This window comes from Onychomys torridus, chromosome 4 (genome assembly GCF_903995425.1).
Source record: "Onychomys torridus chromosome 4, mOncTor1.1, whole genome shotgun sequence".
In the NCBI taxonomy this organism is placed as follows: domain Eukaryota; kingdom Metazoa; phylum Chordata; class Mammalia; order Rodentia; family Cricetidae; genus Onychomys; species Onychomys torridus.
The window spans coordinates 126,354,316-126,374,404 of NC_050446.1; the positions used below are offsets into that span (position 1 = coordinate 126,354,316).

At 53.1% G+C, this 20,089-nt stretch overlaps 2 protein-coding genes across 4 annotated transcripts in view; one reads left to right on the forward strand and one right to left on the reverse strand.

Annotated features, from left to right (window-relative positions):
• The window catches only part of Ptpn1 (protein tyrosine phosphatase non-receptor type 1), a 47,497-nt gene extending 38,808 nt beyond the window's left edge, over window positions 1-8,689 (forward strand). The window contains exons 5-9 of the mRNA XM_036184934.1: window positions 3,248-3,385; window positions 6,018-6,227; window positions 6,552-6,713; window positions 7,021-7,241; window positions 8,158-8,689. Of these exons, the coding sequence (XP_036040827.1) occupies window positions 3,248-3,385; window positions 6,018-6,227; window positions 6,552-6,713; window positions 7,021-7,241; window positions 8,158-8,371 (945 nt within the window). The 3' untranslated portion in view covers window positions 8,372-8,689. The remainder of the gene's footprint in view (window positions 1-3,247; window positions 3,386-6,017; window positions 6,228-6,551; window positions 6,714-7,020; window positions 7,242-8,157) is intronic.
• Window positions 8,690-11,592: 2,903 nt separating this feature from the next.
• Window positions 11,593-20,089, reverse strand: part of Ripor3 (RIPOR family member 3) — a 72,206-nt gene continuing 63,709 nt past the window's right edge. For 2 of the 3 annotated variants that reach the window (XM_036186654.1, XM_036186653.1), the window contains exons 14-22: window positions 19,513-19,643; window positions 18,661-18,784; window positions 18,096-18,231; window positions 17,495-17,656; window positions 16,683-16,844; window positions 16,062-16,264; window positions 15,122-15,205; window positions 13,224-13,314; window positions 11,593-12,805 (exon numbers count right to left, since the gene is read on the reverse strand). In XM_036186654.1, coding sequence (XP_036042547.1) covers window positions 12,711-12,805; window positions 13,224-13,314; window positions 15,122-15,205; window positions 16,062-16,264; window positions 16,683-16,844; window positions 17,495-17,656; window positions 18,096-18,231; window positions 18,661-18,784; window positions 19,513-19,643 — 1,188 coding nt within the window. In that variant the 3' untranslated portion in view covers window positions 11,593-12,710. Of the gene's footprint in view, window positions 12,806-13,223; window positions 13,315-15,121; window positions 15,206-16,061; window positions 16,265-16,682; window positions 16,845-17,494; window positions 17,657-18,095; window positions 18,232-18,660; window positions 18,785-19,512; window positions 19,644-20,089 lie in introns of those variants that run through there. The other variant, XM_036186655.1, reaches the window with a different exon arrangement.

Here is a 20,089-nt window from a genome sequence, read left to right on the forward strand (position 1 = left end):
TCTTACCCTGTCCTTTGGGCCTTGGGTCTGAGTCATAGTGACACTGTGTCTCAGATCAGTCATCAGACCTGTCATCAGCAACCAGCCCTTCGGTCCCTTCCCTCTTCCCATCCCTGTGATGGGCACCGAAGACTGGCTTGGAGTGCTGCCCAAGGCCAGCATGGGGCAGAGCCAGCAGCCTCTTTCTTCCCTCCCTGGACTTGGTTGGCACTTATAAACTCTGCAGCTCCACAGGTTGAGGTCCCTGGAAAAGATGAGCTGAGAACTGTTGGGAACAATTGCAGCAGTAGCCAGGAACAGAGAAGGGGATGTCCAAGGCCTGGCCAGGCACAGGCACTATCTGTCTGTTGCTCTAGCTTCCTCAAACTCTCAAGAATGTGAGGTTGCCAAAGAATCCTTCCATCCCCTCCAAAGACAGCGGTCACACTGAGGGTGGAACCAGGTGCACGGAGTGAGGACCAGGCATCACAAGCGGGTTGCCCCACACACAGAGAGCACAAGGGTCCCAGTCACTCGTGGTGGTGACTTCCCTGAGGCTGCTTGCCACCAGACTGTTGTCTGGTGCTCACCTCCCGTCTTTCGTAGAACACGGTGATAACAGATGCAGCGCCTGCGGTGTGGTCAATTGACAACACCAGAGGGAGGAGTTTGAAATCAACCTGGTATCACAGAATCATCAGCTGTGGAGGCTGGAGAGAGGGAAGACTGCTAACTGCAGGTTCCATTCCCAGCACCCACTAGCAGCTCACAGCTGCCTGTGATTCAAGTTCCAAGGGATCCAACAACCTCTTTTTTTTTTTTTTAATTACTTATATTTTATGTATGAGGGTTCTCCATGTCTACCTGCATGCCTGAGGAGGGCATCAGATCCTATTACAGATGGTTGTGAACCACCATGTGGTTGCTAGGAATAGAACTCAGGACCCCTGGAAGAGCAGCCAGTGCTCTTAACCACTGAGCCATCTCTCTAGCCCCCAAAAGCTTCTTCTGACCCCAGTGGGCACCAGGCAAGCACATGGTGTGCAGGCAAAACACACATACACATAAAAAGTAAATAAAATATTAAATCTTTCTTTTAAAGTCATCAGATGTGGCAGGATTTACTGTGCATGTGTGTAAGGGTGCACATGCTAGTGTACATACTTACACATGTAAATATGTTGCCAGTGGTCCTGATGACCCTTATAGTTTGCTCTTTGCATTAGCAGCTGTTAATCACATTATAAGGAATGGTGTCTGCTTTGTGGTTGAATAACTGCCACCAGGTCTGGCTTTCAGCACTCTGGGCTTATCATAAGTGGACCCACCATGACCACCTTCCTCGAGATTCCTGTGTTTGCCGTTGGAAGCACAGCTGGTCAGCTGGTTGCTATTTCCCATGGCAGCATGGCAGTGGTCCTTTAGAACTATTGTGCTCCACTTAGGGCCATTGAAACTGTGTGCTTTGTGTGAGGTGCACATCAGCAACCCCAGGAGTGGGTAGAGTACAAGGAGGGTACCTGTTGCTGCTCCACTCACCTAGTTCCAACCACCCCCAGCCCAGTAGAGCTGGGTTTCAGAGGCCCCGGACTGCATGTGCATTCTGGGCCCTGTTTCCTCTCAGACATGTGGGTGCTGGCCTTCTATCTTTGAGGCTGGACCTGGTGCTTATGAATCCAACCACACTATAGGCTGTGTGCATTAGACTGGGATACCCAGGGGCCAGAGTTCTTGTTAGTTCAGTTTGAAATTTAACTTAGACATGGCAACATGATGTGTGCTGTGTGTAAGCATGGGACTGTTGTTTATACAATGGGAGGCTGTTTTCTCTTGTAAAACCCGGTGAGAGCCAAAGTTGGGGTTCAGGTACTTGGTAGCCCAGGATCCTTCGCTCTGGGACCTGCTCACTTGTCATTATTAACATCCTTTGGGGATGAGAACAAGCTACCCTATTGGAGAAACAGCACTGACCATCACAGCCTCTTCCGCAGACTGCCTGGCTCTTTGCTTTGTAAGGACTTGGATGAGCTTCAGGCCTCATGGTGGAGATGATATTAAACTTGGAGTACTAGCAGACTGGCATTGCCATCTTCCTGTATGGGGCTGGCCAAAGGATGTCAGTTCCAGCGATGGCCTGCTCGCATTCCAGTAAAAGTCAGGCTTCCGCTCAAGGCAGCATGTAGGTGCCACCAGCTAACTGGAAGTAGTGTGTGTTGTTTTGTTTTGTGTTTAAAAAGTAGAAATTTTTACAGGAAATGACAGAGCAGAGTGTGGTCCTATAGACACCTAATTAAATGTTGGTTGATGGACATTTGGCTGAGTGCCAGAATGCCTCTGAAATCATAGATTTTGCTTAAGTAGAGATCTGTCAGGCTTGTTCTGGGACTCTGTTGTGGAAGTAAAGGTTAGAGTCTGCCTACCTTGCCTCTGAGGTGAGGACACCCACTCCCTCTTCTGTACTGACAGACCCTTGGCATTCCCCCTACTCATGGTGAGTGCCCACCCTAGCATGGTGGCCTGGGGTCTGACTGTGGGAATAAGTGACTCTAGTCTCACTTCACCTGGCCTCTGTGTTAGGATGTTAAGATCTGCTCCCATACTGACTGGTTGGCCCTAGTTGGGAGACCCATCTCTCTAGCTGGTCTTCGAAGATGGGATGGGTCATGGGTTGAGTAGGCCAGACCTTGAAACCAAGCTCTTGAGAAAGCCCTCTCAGCTTCTGTCCTGGGATTGGAAAGCTCCTTCCCTGTTGGCATTGTAGGCCCTTGCGTCCTGTACTGCTTTCTCTACCGTTTGCATTGGTTTGGAAGGAGGGGGGCAACACTGAGCCCCAGAAGAGCAGGAACAACAGGCCTCTACAGTTCTGTTCAGCCTTGGCTGCCTCAGCCCCACTGTGCTCTGGTCCCCCTTGTCCTGTCTCCTGCCACCGGTCAGAGCCTTCTCTCCAAAGAGCCTCTTTGATCTCTTTCTTTGCTTGGCTAGCTGAGCATCCCCTCCTCTGAGTCCCGCGGTCATATGTACTGGCAGTGTCTCCCTCCTCGCTCTCCCCATCCACGCACCCACCCCAAGAGAGGGAACATCTCTCCCAGTAGACTGGACCAGCCTGGAACAGTTCAGATGCGTGAGTTCTATGTGTTCTCTACAAAGAGCAGCTCTACCGACCGGAAGACCTCAGACTCTGAGTTACTGTAAAGTTAGCAGACCACCCTCCAAGCCTCCTGCTCATGTAGTGCCCACCTAGAATAATCTAGTGTTGTTCTTCCCCCAGTTAAAATGTGCCCAGTATTGGCCACAGAAAGAAGAAAAGGAGATGGTCTTTGATGACACAAATTTGAAATTGACACTGATCTCTGAAGATGTCAAGTCATACTACACAGTGCGACAGTTGGAGCTGGAAAACCTGGCCGTAAGTACAGCATGTGCCAACTCCTCCAGAAAGTGTTGCCTTGCTTTTGTCCTTAGTCCTTGGGTGCTAGTTCCAGTGGTAACGTCCCCAGGAATTGTGAGCTCTGTGCACAATGTGGCCCCACACCGTGGTAAGCAGGGCTTGCTGCTGTAGGAGCCAGTGCCCAGGCACCAGTGAAGGACAGGATACAAGCACCTCCACAGTGCACTCTCACCTGTGACACCAGTTCACACAGTTGTGAGGGAAAAGCAGCAAGCTTGCACCTCCTCATGTCCTGGGGCATGGCAGGACCCTGTAGTTAGGAGCGGAAGCAGCTCTGCTCGTAGTACAGAGCTGTGACTGAGGAAGCCGTGGGAGCCCCGGCATGGTGGAACCACTATTGGCCCACTTTGCCTAACTGCTGGAGTAGGGCCAAGGGACATCTCCCAGTGCCTTTGCTTTTTCTAGTTTCAGACTAGGTTCTAGGAGTCATGGGCAAGAGGTCAGTAGGTATGGGATCCGAAGAGCAGCAGGGAGCTGGGGTAAGGGCTAGACTGCCGGAGTGAGGCTTGTTAGGCCATAGAGAAAGGTTGGGGTCTGCTGCAGTGACAGAAACATGTCCTTAGACTTCTCAGAGCTCCTGTTTGTGTAAGACCAATTCCAGAACCTAGCTCAGGTTGCTGGAGTAGAGAGAGGAATGAGGTCCTGTCATGGCCTAGCAGAGGAGCCTGGAGCCTGGGATGAGGTCACAGATGCTCTGGAATGTCACTGGCAGGTAGGAGTATGGGAGACCCTGTCAATAAAGCCCGGCTTTTATTGAAAGTGACCTCTGATCATCCCTGGGAAACATCTCGGAGTGAACACCAGAAGTTTGTCTGTTCATGGCAGAGCAAGGGCAGGAGTGCCCAGGCTTTGTTCTGGGTTACTGCTTTGGGACGGTTTGCTTGTAGGGAGCCCATTCTGCCTTCGCATTTATAGTCCACCAGCCTCTGCCTCCTGAGTGCTGGGATTGCAGAACAGGCCAGCTCAAGGTTGCAACATTAGGACCTTTTGGGCCTAGCACTGAGTCCCTTTGAAGAGACAGCCAGGCAGGAGGAAGGTGGTAGAAGAGGGGCCCATGTTCCTTTAGGGATAAAAAGAAGGCTCTTTTTGCATATTCTAAACCAGTTTTTAAATCTCTTTGAAGCTCCTCCCTTCACCGAGTATAAGTGGTTTGCTTTTGCAGGGTGGGTGGCAGAGCTGCTGCAGAGCCTTTTATTTGCCCAGCTGTGCACAACACTCTGTGTCTAGTGGCCACACTGAGGCTTGGCCATGTCTTTCATGTGTGTTTGTACCACAGCAGGCACCTCCTGTACTTTACAGACAGATGGCACCTTGGTATCACCAGGCCTAGCCTGGGCATCTGTATTTCCATCTTTCTTCTCACAGGCTGCTGGCCCTCTCTGTAGTTCTGGGGCCCTGCCCTCTGGGGTCTTGCCTTCAGCTGCCTCCTTTAAGAATACTGGACTGTAGCAGGGTGGTGATGGCACACTTGGGAGGCAGAAGCAGGTACATCTCTTGAGTTCAAAGCCAGCCTGGTCTACAGAGTAAGTTCTGGGACAGCTAGGGCTAGACAGAGAAATGCTGTCTTGATTGAAAAAAGAAAAAATTCTGGTCAGTGGCGCAGGTGAGATAGCTCAATGTAGCACCGCAAGTTATCTTCTGACCTCCAGACGTCCACACGATGTGTGGCACCCTCATCCCCAAATAAATATTTGTAAAAATCCCAGATGATCTAGGAAAGAGCAGAGTGGAAGCAGGTGCTGGAGGCCATTTTTTGCCCAACTGCAGGGCACTGTGAGCCAGTTCTGCAAATGGGTGTGGTCCTTAAGGTGGATGAGGGCATGGTAAACGCACAGGCAGTTGCCCCTGGAGCCATAGCTGATGCTGCACCTGTATGGCGGCTGCCTTGGCAATCCATCTTTGGAGACTTGAATTAATCAATTTCTTTTCCTAAGTAACAGTTACCTGAACCATCCCAGTGGTCTCCCTGAGCCACCCAGACCTGTAGCACAAATTCTAATTGGTCTTCATAATAAAAACCCAGAGTCAATTATCAGGGTAAATGCTGACAGATCAGTAAAGGAGACGGCAACTAGAGAGACTTCTTACCTCTACTGAGTCCTCAGCCTGACAGGGGCTGAGCTCCTGTCTCCTCATCTTACATCCTCTCCCCACCCAGCCATGTCACTTGCCAATGCTGAGATTAAAGGCATGAGAGCCCGAGTGCTGGGATTAAAGGTGTGTGCCAACACTGCCTGGCCTCTCCGGCTGACTAGTGGCTTAGCTCCTCACTCTGATCTTCAGGCAAGCTTTACTTGTTAGCTCACAAACAAAAAATGTCACCACACAGACCTGGTGCTAGCCCCTCCCCCCACAGGAACCCTTTCTGAGATTTAGGGTCCGAGTGGCATGGTGACTTTTAGGCTAAAATGATTGTGGCCACATGTGCACGGGTGTAGAAGGGACAGGCAGATAAGAGCATTGTCCACTGCCTAAGGCTGCTGCCAGATCAAGCCAGTACACACTGAGAAGGCTGGGCAGGAAGTCACTTGATGCTCATGTGGAGTCGCAAATGATGCACTCAGCCTTACCGCAAGGCTTTCTCTTTCAGACCCGGGAGGCTCGGGAGATCCTGCATTTCCACTATACCACATGGCCTGACTTTGGAGTCCCTGAGTCGCCTGCCTCCTTCCTCAATTTCCTTTTCAAAGTCCGAGAGTCAGGCTCACTCAGCCCGGATCATGGTCCCATCGTGGTGCACTGCAGCGCTGGCATCGGCAGGTCGGGGACCTTCTGTCTGGCTGACACCTGCCTCTTGCTGGTGAGGAGAAAGGAAGCATGCTTAAACCACCCTGCTGGCTGCACTTCTGTGACGCTGTCCTTAGGCCCCCTTCCTTGGGGGATGCTCCATGTTGCCCTTGCCTTTAACAACTCTGTGACAGTGGTTCTGTGCCCTCTAGCTTTGTTCACAGGGTGTTCCCAGTTGTCACAGGAGCCAGCCACCCCAGAATCCTCAGCTCTTTTCTAAGCTCTTTCAACTCAGGCCAAAGGGTCCTGGGTTTGCTTCTTTTTTCTCCCATTTCCTTGAGGCCCTCCACCACCCCCGTGGCTTTCCTCTGGCTGACCCAGTTTCCTTGGCTTGCAGATGGACAAGAGGAAAGACCCCTCTTCTGTGGATATCAAAAAAGTGCTCCTGGAGATGCGCAGGTTCCGCATGGGGCTAATCCAGACAGCCGACCAGCTACGCTTCTCCTATCTGGCTGTGATCGAAGGTGCAAAGTTTATCATGGGCGACTCCTCAGTGCAGGTCAGTGCTGTTCTGCTTAGCACATGTGTGTTGGTGTTTGGGCTCAGTTCCTAGCTGGGGATAGACTGTTGAGCCTGTGCATGCTCCTCAAGGCCCTGATCTTTGGAAGGAACTCCAGTTGTAAAAAGGCCCAGCTCTGTTGAGGTCAAAGGAAGTAACCCTCTTTTGTGTATGCCCTCGCTAGAGTTGCTAAGGGACTGTCCCCTCTGCCTGCCAAGGATCCCAGAGCTGCTGCTAAGCTGTGGACTGCTCACCTGGGGAGACCCAGAGCAAGTACTAATGGATTTCTGTTGCTGTTCTTCCCCAGGATCAGTGGAAGGAGCTCTCCCATGAGGACCTGGAACCCCCACCTGAGCATGTCCCCCCACCTCCCCGACCACCCAAACGTATCATGGAGCCTCACAATGGGAAGTGCAAGGAACTCTTCTCCAACCACCAGTGGGTGAGCGAGGAGACCAGTGAGAATGAAGACAGCCTGGCCAGAGAGGAAGGCAGAGACCCCTTCAGTGCCGTGCATAGCATGAGCAGGTGATGGAGGAGCCTGGCTTGGTGTGGGGGTGGCGGATGTGAAAGGGAGTGACTTGCTGTCCAGAAATATATGTAGGTACTGAAAACCTTGAGGCTACACGAGGTGTTTATGCATGAGAAATGGTGCTGCCTCTATCTTGGCAGAAAGTGCCCGTTGCCCGTGGCTGTGCCTGTGCAGTGACAGGTTATAATGAGGTTCCAGTGCCACCTTGTGGTGCTTGTCTGATCTGCTCCGTGCTGAAACTGGGCAGGTGTAGCAGCTTGCTTGCTCACCCTGGTATAAGCATTGTTGAGCACCCACTGATAACTGTGGGGTACTGAGATAATGGTAGAGTGTGTCCAGGATCTGTGCTGCAGACCCTCCATTTGGAGAAAGGGGCATGCTCCTGGCATTTTGTGGTAGAGCAGGGATGATACAGAAAGTATGTACCTGCAGGAACTGGCACTGTGGTGACCTCAGTAGGAGTGGGGGTAGCTCCTGGGGCAGCTGTCCCCTTCCTAGAAGGCAGTTTTGAGGTGTGGGCACACACAGGCTGACTCTCAGTGGGACCCACCCAGAGCTCTGAACACTGTATGTAGAGGCATGGCTGGCTGCCCTCATTCTAGCAGCCTGGGTCATAGAAGGTACAGAACTGCCAGTGTACCAGGACTAAGGAAGCCGTGTTTCCCTGCAATTGGGATATGGAGCTGAGCGCATCTCTGACGAGAGCTAGGAGTTCCCATTCTGACCGAGCACATACACTGGTGGGCTGCAGGCTGTTGATCTTTGAATGAAACCAAGGTCCCCAGGGACTAGAAGACAAGTAGGCTGTCTGTGCTGGCCTTCCCACCCAACGCAGTATGGAGGGCTTGCTTCTCCAGAATACCTCCGTCCATCTTCTCAAGGTAAATGACCTGTCTCTTCCCTTCTCCCCAGCGTGAGTCAAGACACTGAAGTTAGAAAACGGATGGTAGGTGGAGGTCTTCAAGGTGCTCAGGCATCTGTTCCCACCAAGGAAGAGCTGTCCCCAGTGAAGGAGGAACAAAAGGCACACTGTCCGACGCACTGGAAGCCCTTCCTGGTCAACATGTGCATGGCCACAGTCCTGGCGACTGGCGCGTACCTCTGCTACCGGGTGTGTTTTCACTGACGGACCTCTGGGAAGCGTGAGTGCGGTGGGCACTGCTGCTGCCCAGCTTGGGAGTCGGTCGGTCTGCGGCGTCGGGCCTGCTGTTAGGGGAGCAGCTCGCAAGCCTGCGGTGGAACTGGAAGGGCCAGCCCCAGGAGGGGCGTCAATGCACTGGGCTTCAAAGCCCCATGGTCCCAAGAACAGCCTAATCTCAGGGCCTTAAGCTGTTGAGGAGAAGTGGAGGAAACGCCAAATACTCTCACTCACCCGCTCTCTCACCTCACTCCCCCCTTTCCTTCTGTTCGTTGTTTTTGGAAAAAAAAAAAAAAAGAATTACAACACATTGTTGTTTTTAACATTTATAAAGGCAGGTTTTTGTTATTTCTGGAAGGAAAAAAAAAAGACGCTAGGCACTCAGGAGATTTTCTTGTGCCCTTTGGCGTAAGATCAGATTCCTGACTTATGTTGATTTCCCAGGGGAAGGATCCCAACCGGTCAGGAATGTAGCGCTCCTGCTGGCTTGGACTGCCCCCACTGTTACCCTGAGCTGGCAGGTACCCTCGAGCCGCCCTGCTGTGAGGGGAGCAAGCCCGGCCTGCTTCGCTCAGGTGTCCCTGCTGCATTTCCAGACTCCTCTGCACCCTCACTCCTTGTGACAGCCATCTTGCTGGTGTCCCAGCCCTCACCATCCTGTCCCTGTAAATGGGTTTCCCTGGGAGCCCTGCCTCAGGGTCAAGTTCACCTAGGTGGCTGCCAGCGTTCATCCTGCAGTTTCCATTTCATTTGGAAGGTAAGCACCACTGCGGTAGAGCCCACACTGCTGAGGTACAAGCGTGACCGAGAGAAGGAAGGAGCCTTGGTGTCATGGAAGCCACTTCGCAGGACTGTTTCCGACCTCTCAAACATTCAGTCCCCTCCTTGAAGGCATCAGATGATTTTTGCAAACTGCAAAGACTTTTTCCTGAGTGGTAATTTTCAGTCAGGACTTGTAAAACACCACTGAAAGCTTGCCATGGCTGAGGCTGTGAGGAGGCACCCGCTTTCATAAGGCTGCTCTCCAGCCTCTCACCTGCGGGCCACAGTGGCCATGGTGGGGAAGCACTGGCCAGCAGAGCAAGCTGTAAAGGATGCTAGTTCACACAGAGCCACCATCTCCTTCAGTTGGGCGTCTCCCTCTCTCCTCATCCTTCACTTCCTTTCCTGGTTCCCTCACAGCCATCGTGAGGAGTACAGAGGCAGAGCACTGGCTCATGGCAGCACGAGGCCCCACACTCTCCCTAGAAAGCGCTCCACTCTATTTATTCACTGTTCCCAAAGGCATCCGTCCCCACTGCATGAGCACGTCCTTCACCTGGCAATGTAAGTTGTCAGCCTGGCACCCAGGGCTCTGGTGATCAGATCAGTCCTGCTGCAGTCGAGCCAGGGTTACGAAACTGACAGGAGCCACGTGCAGCCGGGGCTGGGGCCAGGAGCTGACGCTGGAGGGTGGTGGGAGCAATCTCCAGGAACATGAGACAGTGTGTTCATGTGTAAAGGCCCTGCGGCTACTGATGTGATGTTCAAGAATGAGGAGGGCTGGGCTTTCTCCCCATGGCCTCGTCCATCCTGTTCCCAGCCTCCACTTTCCCTTTTAGCTAGAAAGCACCAAGTCTCCTGCCCTGGTGGTGCCATGTGCTTGACATGGGGAACTTAGATGCCCACTCACTGACTGTCCAGCGCAGATACTGCCTCACTCCTGGCAGGACACTCTAGGCTCCCTGGCCTGCCCCACCAAGCTCCACCACACCTCAGACATTCCACGGTCACATCTCATTCCCTGGACACTTAGGCAAGCAGGGCCCTTCCACCTCTGGAATCTGCCCCTCCATTCCAAGTTCACGCTCTTCTGGAGCAGGCCAGGATTGGAAGCAAGGCAGCTTGTGGGAAGCACCCTCCTGGGAAACCTCGGGTGACAGCCCTTAGAATCAGCCCGCTGTCATCACTGGCCTGTCACCTTGTCCAGAGGTGTGCTACTCTTGAGCCTGGTAGAGACCGATGATGGTGCTCATGACTCTTCCTGTGAGAGGAACTTAAGACCTCCACATTGGGTGGCTTTTTTAAAATAAGCGAAGGCAGCAGGAACTCCCAACTGCCTCTTGCCAGCATTTCACATTTTGCCTTTCACCCAGAGAAGCCAGCACAGAGCCACTGGTGGGAATGGTGGTGGCCTTGCCTGCAGAGCCTGGAGAGGTGGAACAGCCGGTCCAGGCTGGGAGCAGTTAGCAGTGGACTGTGTCTGTAGTAGTGGGGTGTGCACAGTAGCCTTCTAGGTGGATGTCCTGGAGAACAGGCGCCCTCCACCCCATTGCCCGTGTTGGAGGTAGCAGGCTGCTGTAGCCTTAAGCCAATATTTACTCAGCAGGTCGTTCTTTTTTTTTTTTTTTTTTTTTTTTAATGGCCATGGAATAAAGCATTTTTACAAAAATAAAAACCAACAACAAAAACATGTGTTCCAGTATAGTCCCTTTGCAGGTGTATGGGGGTGGTGCATGCCCCCATGGGGTGTCTCAGGGTCTTCTGTGACCTCACAGAACTGTCAGACTGCACCGTTTCCAACTTGCCCTATCACTAATGGGTCTACATTTTAGTTGCAACAATAAATGTTTTTAAAGAACATAGATGTGAGACGCTTCTATTTCTTTACCTGATGGACCTGAGCCAGGATGGGCAGCCATCTGTCCGTCCCTGCCAGCATGAGGTAGGTCTGCCTTGCAGGGTTAGCGTGCTCTGGGTTGTGTGTGCCAGTGCCTGGCCAACCTGCCTTAGCTGCAGAGCTTGTTGGGTACTCTGGGTCTCCACACTGTTCTTTCAGGAACCCACCCTCTGGGCCTTGGAGCACTTTAACAAGACTCAAGGTTGACAGTGGAATCTCTGTTTCAGGCTCCAAACCACACCTTAGCCAGCTGCCTGTCACACACCGTGGTCATCCCATCTCAGGACCTCCGTAAAGCCACATTTGATGTGTACTTGACACAGAAATGAGACCCAAAAATTAGTGTGACCTCCCATTCATGTCCAAGACTCAGCATGTAGGGCCTCCGAGGGACTGTTTCAAAGTCACCTCAGACTTTGCAATGGCGGATGTAGTAGGAAGCACAGTCCTATTTGGTGACACACACCTTTAATAACAGCACTCAGGAGGCAGAGACAGGTGGAGCTCTGAGTTCGAGGTCAGCCTGGTCTACAGAGTAAGATCCAGGACAGCCAGGGCCACACAGAAACCCTGTCTTAATGCCACCACCACCACCGTCCCCTCCTGCAAAAAAGAAAGCACAGCCCTGTACCTCTCAAGGCTTCACAATGGTTTGTGTGGTAAGTGGTCCCTGCTGTGGTCCTGGAGCCACAGAACAATGGAAGCGCAGTGCCCACTGTCACAACTGAAAGCTTCAGGTATGAAAATAGTGTCTGAGCTTCACAGAGAACACTGGCGTAATGTGTAACTGGGATAACTCCAGTGGGGCAAAGCCTTGGCAAAGGCCTGGGGTGTCCTTAAAGTATCCCCAGGGTAGGGCAGCCTGCCATGAGCCTTAGGAATCAAGAGTGTAGGGAGGATCCTCAATGGGTCCTGCAGAGCCCTGTGGCCCTGGCTACCCTCTTCTGTGTGGCTGTATAGACACAACCTTATCTACTTGGTAACCATACACTACAGAGTTTTTAACTGAGATTTCAGAAAATGGACACGAATGAGGGCATGAAATAAATACCAAGGTAAGTCAGCACACGTGGCCCACGCAACTCTTAAATGGGTGAGTCCAAGTCAACCCCAAGAGCCACTTGGCCCCTCATGGGCATCTCAGATACCCTGTTTTGAGTGGTTTATTCGCTGAAGTAGGAAACCCATAGCCTCAATGAAAACCTCACCTCAGCTCTGGTTTCTGAACAATTCACCTAATGGGCCTCAGGTTGGCATGTGCTGGAAAGTGGGCCTGTCCACCAGCCAGCTGTCTCAGCCTATGTTTATCAGACCAGTTCTGCCCCTGCTCTGTCTGCATGTCTGTCTTGGAGCTTCATCTTGTCTTGGACCCTTGATCCTCAGCCAGTGCCAGCTGCCCCTGGCACTGCACCCCAGGAAGGCAGGACAGACAAAACCAGCATTTGGGGAGGCCACAGCCTCAGAGGTCCCACATACCACTTTCTCCTGCTCTGAGTGCACCACTGTGCCCTCAGGCTAGGTACTGACCCAAACCTCGGGTAGCCATGCTGACCAGCCCACATTTGTGAAGGAGTGCCTCAGGTGCTCAGTCCAAAACTTGGGCACTTTGGAAGCTGGACAGCATCAAGGAAGAATGGTACTGGATCGGAGCTCAGTGATCGTAGCTTCTTAGAAAATTGTGATTTCAACATCTGCTTCCTGGTAGATTGCTTGTTGTGAGTGGAGTTTGTCCATCTTCTCAAAAGCTAGGCGGCCTTTCTCACCTGGAACACAAAGGTGTCATCACCAGCTTGTCACCGCTTTGGTGTTCTGCTTTGCCAAGTCTTGGTATCTTTAGAGAGGGCAGGACAGTAGTGGTTGGGGGTCCCCTGCCCCCACTGTTGTCTGAACCATCCACAACTGAAACAGCCTTCCATGTCGGAGGTCTCCGAGGCACTAGCTTGGCTTTCCCCCTGCTCTCCATTTGCCAAGGGCCATAGACTAAAGGGGGGGGGGGGTGTCACCCTGGCTGTCAGCCTGCTGGAATGGGAGCTTGCACTGAGCAGGGGCTGCAGAGCACAGGCGGCCTGCAGCAGGGTCCCTAGCAGCCCGGCACTGACAGCTGAGGTGGTCTCTTCTCACCCATCTCCACTAGAACTCTGGGACCCCATTATGCCAAATGGGCCTAAGGCTGCATTTTACCAAATGACAGTGTTGCTTCCCGAGCGGTCACTCGTACGGCCTCCAGGTCAGACCGACACAGGCTGGCGATCTGGTCAATGCTTTCGATGCCCTGTGAGGTTAGGGGAAAAGGGCTTGTTAAGCAGCAAGTAGACTGCATCGGGTCACCCCTGCAGTGCCAACCCTGGCATGGTTCCTGGGGCCTTGTCTGTCCTTCTCTAGAGGCCTCCAGGGACCCTTCAGGGACACCTTTGGAAGTCTCTGTTGACACCATCTAACAAACCCTGCTGCCTCCTGGGACTTGCTAAACCCTGACTGTCCTCTTCCCTGGAGAACCAGGGCCTGATTGCAACACATCCACAGACAGCGCTCCCATGGGACCTCTGACCCCTTCGGCTAGCACCCGAGCCTTAACAGGTGCTCTTCTGAGGACCTCTTGGGGCAGGCCTGAGTCAGTGGGATTCCTCTGTCTTGAGCCAACGCCCATGTCCAAGTGAGAAGCAAGGTTATCCAGGGCAGACTCCTAGCATGAGTGTAAACAAACAAGGTCCCCTCACCTCCACTGTGGGAGTGCAGGAGGAGTGGGGAAGTCATGGTTCACAGGCCCTGAAGCAACCCTGTGTCATCCAGCCCAGCAAAAATGAGCTGGAACCCAATGTGGCTCTTTATAAAACCTTATTGATAGAAATGCTCATAGTGGCATTTATGAGACAGGATCTCACTATGAAGCCCAGGCTGGCCCTGCATCATGGGTATCCAGCCCTCATACCTGCCTCCCCCCCCACTCCATGCATGAAAAGTACATTTTTCTGTGACTGTGTGAAGAGTGCACATGTGTGCCCCCCTCCACACACAATGCGAACAAAATGAGAGCGTAGGGTGCCATCCATACCATGTTTTGAGATGTGGTCTCTCCCAGCCTGGAGCTCACTAATAAACTATGCTGGCCTAGCTGGCCAGTCCTGGAATCCTCGGCTTCTACCTCCCCTGCACTGGATGAGAAGTGCGTGCCACCACTTGGGGCTTTTTTAGGGAGTCCTGGGGATTCCACTCAGTTCCTTGTGCTTGTGGGCATGCAGCCCTTTGCTCATTGGAAAGTCGTGTTTAATAGCAATGTTCAGGGTGCTCATGTCCCTGCAAACATGCCAGAGGTGGCCGGTCACTTCTGCTGAGGGCTAGGGTGACAAGGCAGTTTTCACATGTCTGAGCTTTGTCTTTTTCTCATTTATAAGAATTTATTGGGCTGGAGAGATGGCTCAGAGAGGTTAAGAGCACTGACTACACTTCCAGAGGTCCTGAGTTCAATTCCCAGCAATCACATGGTGGCTCACAACCATCTGTAATGAGATCTGGCACCCTCTTCTGTATACATAATAAATATATAAATCTTAAAAAAAAAAAAAAAAAGCTGGGGATTTAGCTCAGTGGTAGAGCGCTTGCCTAGCAAGAGCAAGGCCCTGGGTTTGATCCTCAGTTAAAAAAAAAAAAAAAGAATTTATGCCAGGTGGTGGTGGCGCACACCTTTAATTCCAGCACTAGGGAGGCAGAGCCAGGCGGATCCCTGTGAGTTTGAGGCCAGCCTGGTCTACAGAGCGAGATCCAGGACAGGCACCAAAACTACACAGAGAAATCCTGTCTTGAAACCCGCCCCCCCCACAGAAAAGAAAAAAAAGAAAAAGAAAAAACAATAACAACAACAACAAAAGAATTCTCATGTTTACACATGTTGAGCTGGGCAGGGAGCCCCTTGAGTGGGGATCTCGGCATTGGAGTCTGGGGGCTGGCTGGCTGTCAAGGGTCCTCTTGCTGCCCCTCTGCCACTCCCACTCTGTTCCAGTGAAAGCATTTTGAGGTGCAGCAGCTGCTGCCTCAGCCCTCACCACTGGTGGCTCCTGTCAGTAGGGAGGCAGAGGACTCACCCCAAGCTGCTGCAGCGCCATGCACGCTGCCTGCTGGACCTTGGCGTCACTGTCATTCAAGGCGTTGGTGTAGAACAACAGAGCCTGGGGGAAGACACCAGGATTGGACAGAGAGGTCAGGGCAGGCAGGTCCCCGGCTGGGCTGGACACACTGCAGATGCTCCAGTCACCCAAACTCAGCCCTCCTCTAAACAAAACTTGGGGTGAGACCTGTCAGTCTCGGGACAGGTGTTTTGTCAGGAGGTGGGTTAATCCCAGATTGATCACTGCCTGGCTTAGGAAGTGAGCTCCACAAAGCTTTTTTGGTTTTGCTTTTCGAGGCAGGGTGTCTCTGTGTAGCCCTGGCTGTCCTGGAACTCGCTCTGTAGACCAGGCTGGCCTTGAACTCAGAGACCTGCCTGCCTCTGCCTCCCGAGTGCTGGGATTAGAGGCATGTGTCATAATGCCCAGCTTCACTTGAATTTGAACCCTGGAACCCATATTGTAGAGGGAGAAAACTGACTTCCCTTAGGTTATCCTCTGACCTCCAGACTCAAGATGTGGTACACACACACACCAAATAAATAAACATTAAAATTTAAAAGCACCTCTTAGAAAGATGTTGCACAGGTCTGAGAAACCAAGCCCAGGCTGTGAACTGGTACTGGGTATACCCCTCAACCTGTGGGTCTCAACCCCTTTGGGGGTCACATACTAGATATTTACAACTTATAACAGTAGCAAAATCACAGTTATGAAGTAGCAACGAAATAATGGTTGGGGGTCACCACCACACAAGGAACATATTAAAGGGTCACAGCATTTGGAAGGTTGAGAACCACTGCTCCAGTGACTCCAGCCCATGCTCAACTCTCTTAATCTCAAATCTGTTGAGTCTAGTCCCCATCACCCACTTTGTACTCTTGCATACCCAGCCAGAGCGCCCGCGCATGCACCACACCTTTTCCCGGAAGCTTCTATTCCTGGCTGCACTGGCCAGGCGTGCTCTGGCAGCCCTGTAGAGCCTCGGGGGTCCATCCAGCTGCAGCAGTGCCCAAGCTTGAAGTGTCTGGGGCAGGGGCTGCAGCTGGCCCAGACGTTTCCCGTGCAGCTTCCTCAAGGCCTTGGCTGGGCCTGCACACTGAAGCTCCTCAATGAGAGTAACTGGAAAAGAGGGGGGCAGGAGCCATCAGTGCTGGCTCAGTTGCCTCAGCCACAGGGGCAGCTCCAAGGCAGAGAGGCATCACTGCATCCCGGCAGACACTCCCTACAAACGGATCTGACACACCCTGAAAACGAACAGAACCACTCCCAACAGCACTTGGGAGACTGAGGCAGGAGGATGGCGAGTTTGAAGTCAGTCCAAGCTACATAGTGAGACCCTAATTCAAAACGAAACCGGATGTGCTGACTTCGAGGCTCCCACCTCCTTTCCCCGGAGCTGCTCTGGGCTATTCACTTCCTTTCAGCTCTGACAGCTGGAGGGGGAGTTGCATCTGAATTGTGGCCCCAGCTAGAAGGGGCAGAGCCCCCAGGGTGTGCTGTAACCTGCTTCCAGGCCATTGCCATGGCCAGGCCCTACCTTCCTTGGTGAGCTGGCTGAGGTGTTTCTCCAGGTCGGAGACGTTCTGCCGCTGCAGGTAGCTATGGAACTGGAACCAGGTGACCATCTGCTCTTCCTGGAGCCCCGCTGTGGCCAACAGCCCACCACAGCCGACCACCTGCTCCAGGAGCCTGCGACACACTGGCAGAGGAAAGGGCTGTGAGAGGGGCTGAAGCTTCAGCTGGACTCTCAGTCAACAGGTCTGGATCAGCTAAGAGGGACTCTGGGGAAGGGGATCCCAGGGAGACCTCCTTAGAGTCAACAGACTCGGGTTTCTGGAGCCTCCTCTACCCCAGAAGTTCGTAGCACTTGCCAATAACGTGAACCTTCACTCAGCTCTGGGCTACTTTCCTGTCTTTTAATTCTTGACTTGACAGAGAAGCGGAGCATACCAGCTAGCCAATAACCACTGCAGTGGACTCTGAATCCCGGAGCCAGAGCCTTGGAAACACTTATCGAAAGCAGTCCAGAGAGTGGGAGGAACTTCCAGACTACAAATGCCACCCTCAGGAGCACCACCCTCAGGAGCACCACCCTTCACGTGCTCCACAAGAAAATGCTACAGCTGCCCTCAGGAAGGGTCCAGCCTGATCTCAGGACACCTGGATGGCACTTGTCTGCACAACCTCCTCTAACAACCCTTCAAGGCTTGGTGGGAGGCACAAGGATTCCCAGCCTGCTTTCCCAGGGGCAGTGAAGACACGCACGGAGATACAGAGGGCCCGAAGCATGAAGACCTCAGTTGTAGCACCATAATTCCTGTGGAACAGAGCAAGCAAGGAGGACGCTACCTATTTCCAGCTGGCCTGGGTACTTCCCTCGGACTCGATGTAGGAACATCTTCTTAAGCTGGCTGAGGAGTGTGGAGGAAGGGCAAGCCAGGACTCCGCCAGGCTGTGTGCACCCTTGCCACAGTGCCAAGCCACCCTTCCTGTGAGGAGCCTGTGGGATGACTGAGAGAGAGCAGCTGCTGAGCAACCTGGGCAGGAGCGGCCACAGACACCAGAACCCCCCTCACCAGGACCCAAGGTTGGAAGTGAGGGCAGGAGACCCAATCCAGGGATCCCCTCTCAGGCCCATGTCTCTCCCAAGGAACAGTGTTGGTTCCAAGTACCTTCCTTGTGCCCACTCCTAAGGCCAGCCACTCTCATAGCCACCCTGGTGGACTAGCTGGACTCTCCAGAGAGGTCCACAGGGGCAGACGAAGAACTGGGGTAACAGCCACTGCTCCTTGGAGGAACCGCCAGGATGTGGGCAGACGTGGCTTCTGTGAGGCCAGCAGTGGCCTCCCCGGTATACAAAGACGCACAGGTGTGCAAGCCCATGTGATCCACCCATCAGTGGGAGTGGGGGAGAGGCAAGGCCTTGGGTGAGGGCCTGGTTGCTACTTACTCTCTTCAACCGACCTGGCCTTGCTGACCTGCTCAAAGTCAAGGTCTGAAAGCAGTTCCAGAACATGCCTTTGCTGCTCTGCTTCCTCCAGGAGGCAGTCCTGGACCATTGTTGATAAGTTAGGGGAGGCCAGTTTCTAGAATCAGCCGAGATGCTCAGGTTAGCCTGGCATGTACATCTCTGCTCCCAGCTGCCCACATCTGCCCTGTCCTAAAGGAGGCTTCTAGACCATGACCTAAGCACCCAGCCTCCAGGGTCAGCCCACCCAAGTTCAGCAAAATGTCATAAAGCAGAAGTAAGAGGCCATGCCCATTTCACAGCCTTAGGACCCCTGGGAGTAGCGCAGCCTGAGCCCGCCTTGGATACTTCAGTTTGGACTGGCGTGGTACCTACACATGGACATCAGAACCACTCATTTGGTTCAGGGCTTGGCTCCCCAAGACCCACATGGTTCCTCACCTCCTGCCACAGGACCTCCAAGGCACTGGCTCTCAGGGTGGGTTCCTTTTTACCTGGCCCCAGACTTTTCACCACCTTGAGCCCCATCCCCACCCTGACCAGACACCTGAAGCAAGGCTTTGCAGACTTGAAGGTGGACGGTGAGCAGTGTGTCCAGCTCAGGGGCACCAGCTGTGAGCTCACTGGATGACACCTTCAATGATGGCCGAGGGGGCGGGGGGCTGTCCTTCCTGAGGAGATGAAAGAACTGAGTGACCATGGGGTTAGCAAAGGGACCCCTTCCCTGGCCCCACCCCAACCCCCAGAGCTCCAGATCAGAGTCAGGCCCCAGGTCCAGGGGTTCAGTGAGGGAAGTGGGGAAAAGTTGGCTGGAAATCAAACAGGTGTGGAGAGCAGAGCTTCCTAGGGGACCCCAGGCTATGCTTCTGGGTAGTTGCCGGAGCCTCATTTTGCTTTTCTGTGAAGTGAGCAGGAAGCCTAGACTCAGGGTGGGGATATAATGGCTCACAGGGCAGAACTGAACCCCACCAAGGCCCAACTGGCTCATCCCACTCGGGAAGGTAGCAGACTTGGAATCTCCCTGGGGGACCACTGGATGAGAGGAAGAAATGGGGACTGTCCTCTTTTGTATTGCTGAGGTCTGGGGATAGAAGTGGCCCTGGGCCATCAGGGTAGGTGGTAAGGCAGATGGATGGTGGTTCAGAGAGAACACTGGGTGAGGCAGTTACTAGGGAGGTTGGTCATCATGCAGGCACTGAGGTCAAGGTCAGGGTTTTGCTGTGTGCTGCTGTCATTGCCTGAGATCCCCTCAGTGGCCATAAAGGCTTGCTATGTGGGGACAGGGATGTGGAGAGGAGGCACTGAGCACAGAAAAACTACCCGGGATGGGGCCAAGGACTCGAGAGGTGAGCATGGAGCTACAGCAGCCCAGTGGTGTCCCCGCTTGGTGTTCACTCACTCAGGAGCCTGGGAGCCCCCAAACAGGGACATCTCATCACTGGCAAGGTCGGCATTCAGAAAGGCAAAGCTCTCGAGGATACAGTCCATCAGGCTCTGTACTGATACAGCTTCTGGCTGCACCCCTCGGGGCTGTGGACAAGCACCAGGATGACGGCCTTGACCTGCCACAGCCATCCATCCAAGACGGGACAGCCACAGCCCCACACACTGACCCCAGCACAGGCCAGCTCAGCAGAAGGAGCCTGGGATGTGGCACTTTCAGTGTCCCACCAGCATGACCTGAGACAAGGGAAGGTCACCAGAGTACCGAGCTGAAAGCCCTCACCTGTTTTTCCCCAGCACCCATGGGACACACCACAAGGGGGCGCCACTCCACCCCAGCTACCCCAGCCCAGCAAGACTGCAAACCTGAAACAGGTGCTCACAGCTGAGCTCACAGACAAAAAAAAAATTTAAAAAATCCACGAGCAACCACAAAATAATAGGCCTGACTGCCAAGACTTTACTTCCATTAGAGCAAAATTCTACAAACGCATGTGTGCATGTATGTACACAGACACGAATGGGTTCTTATG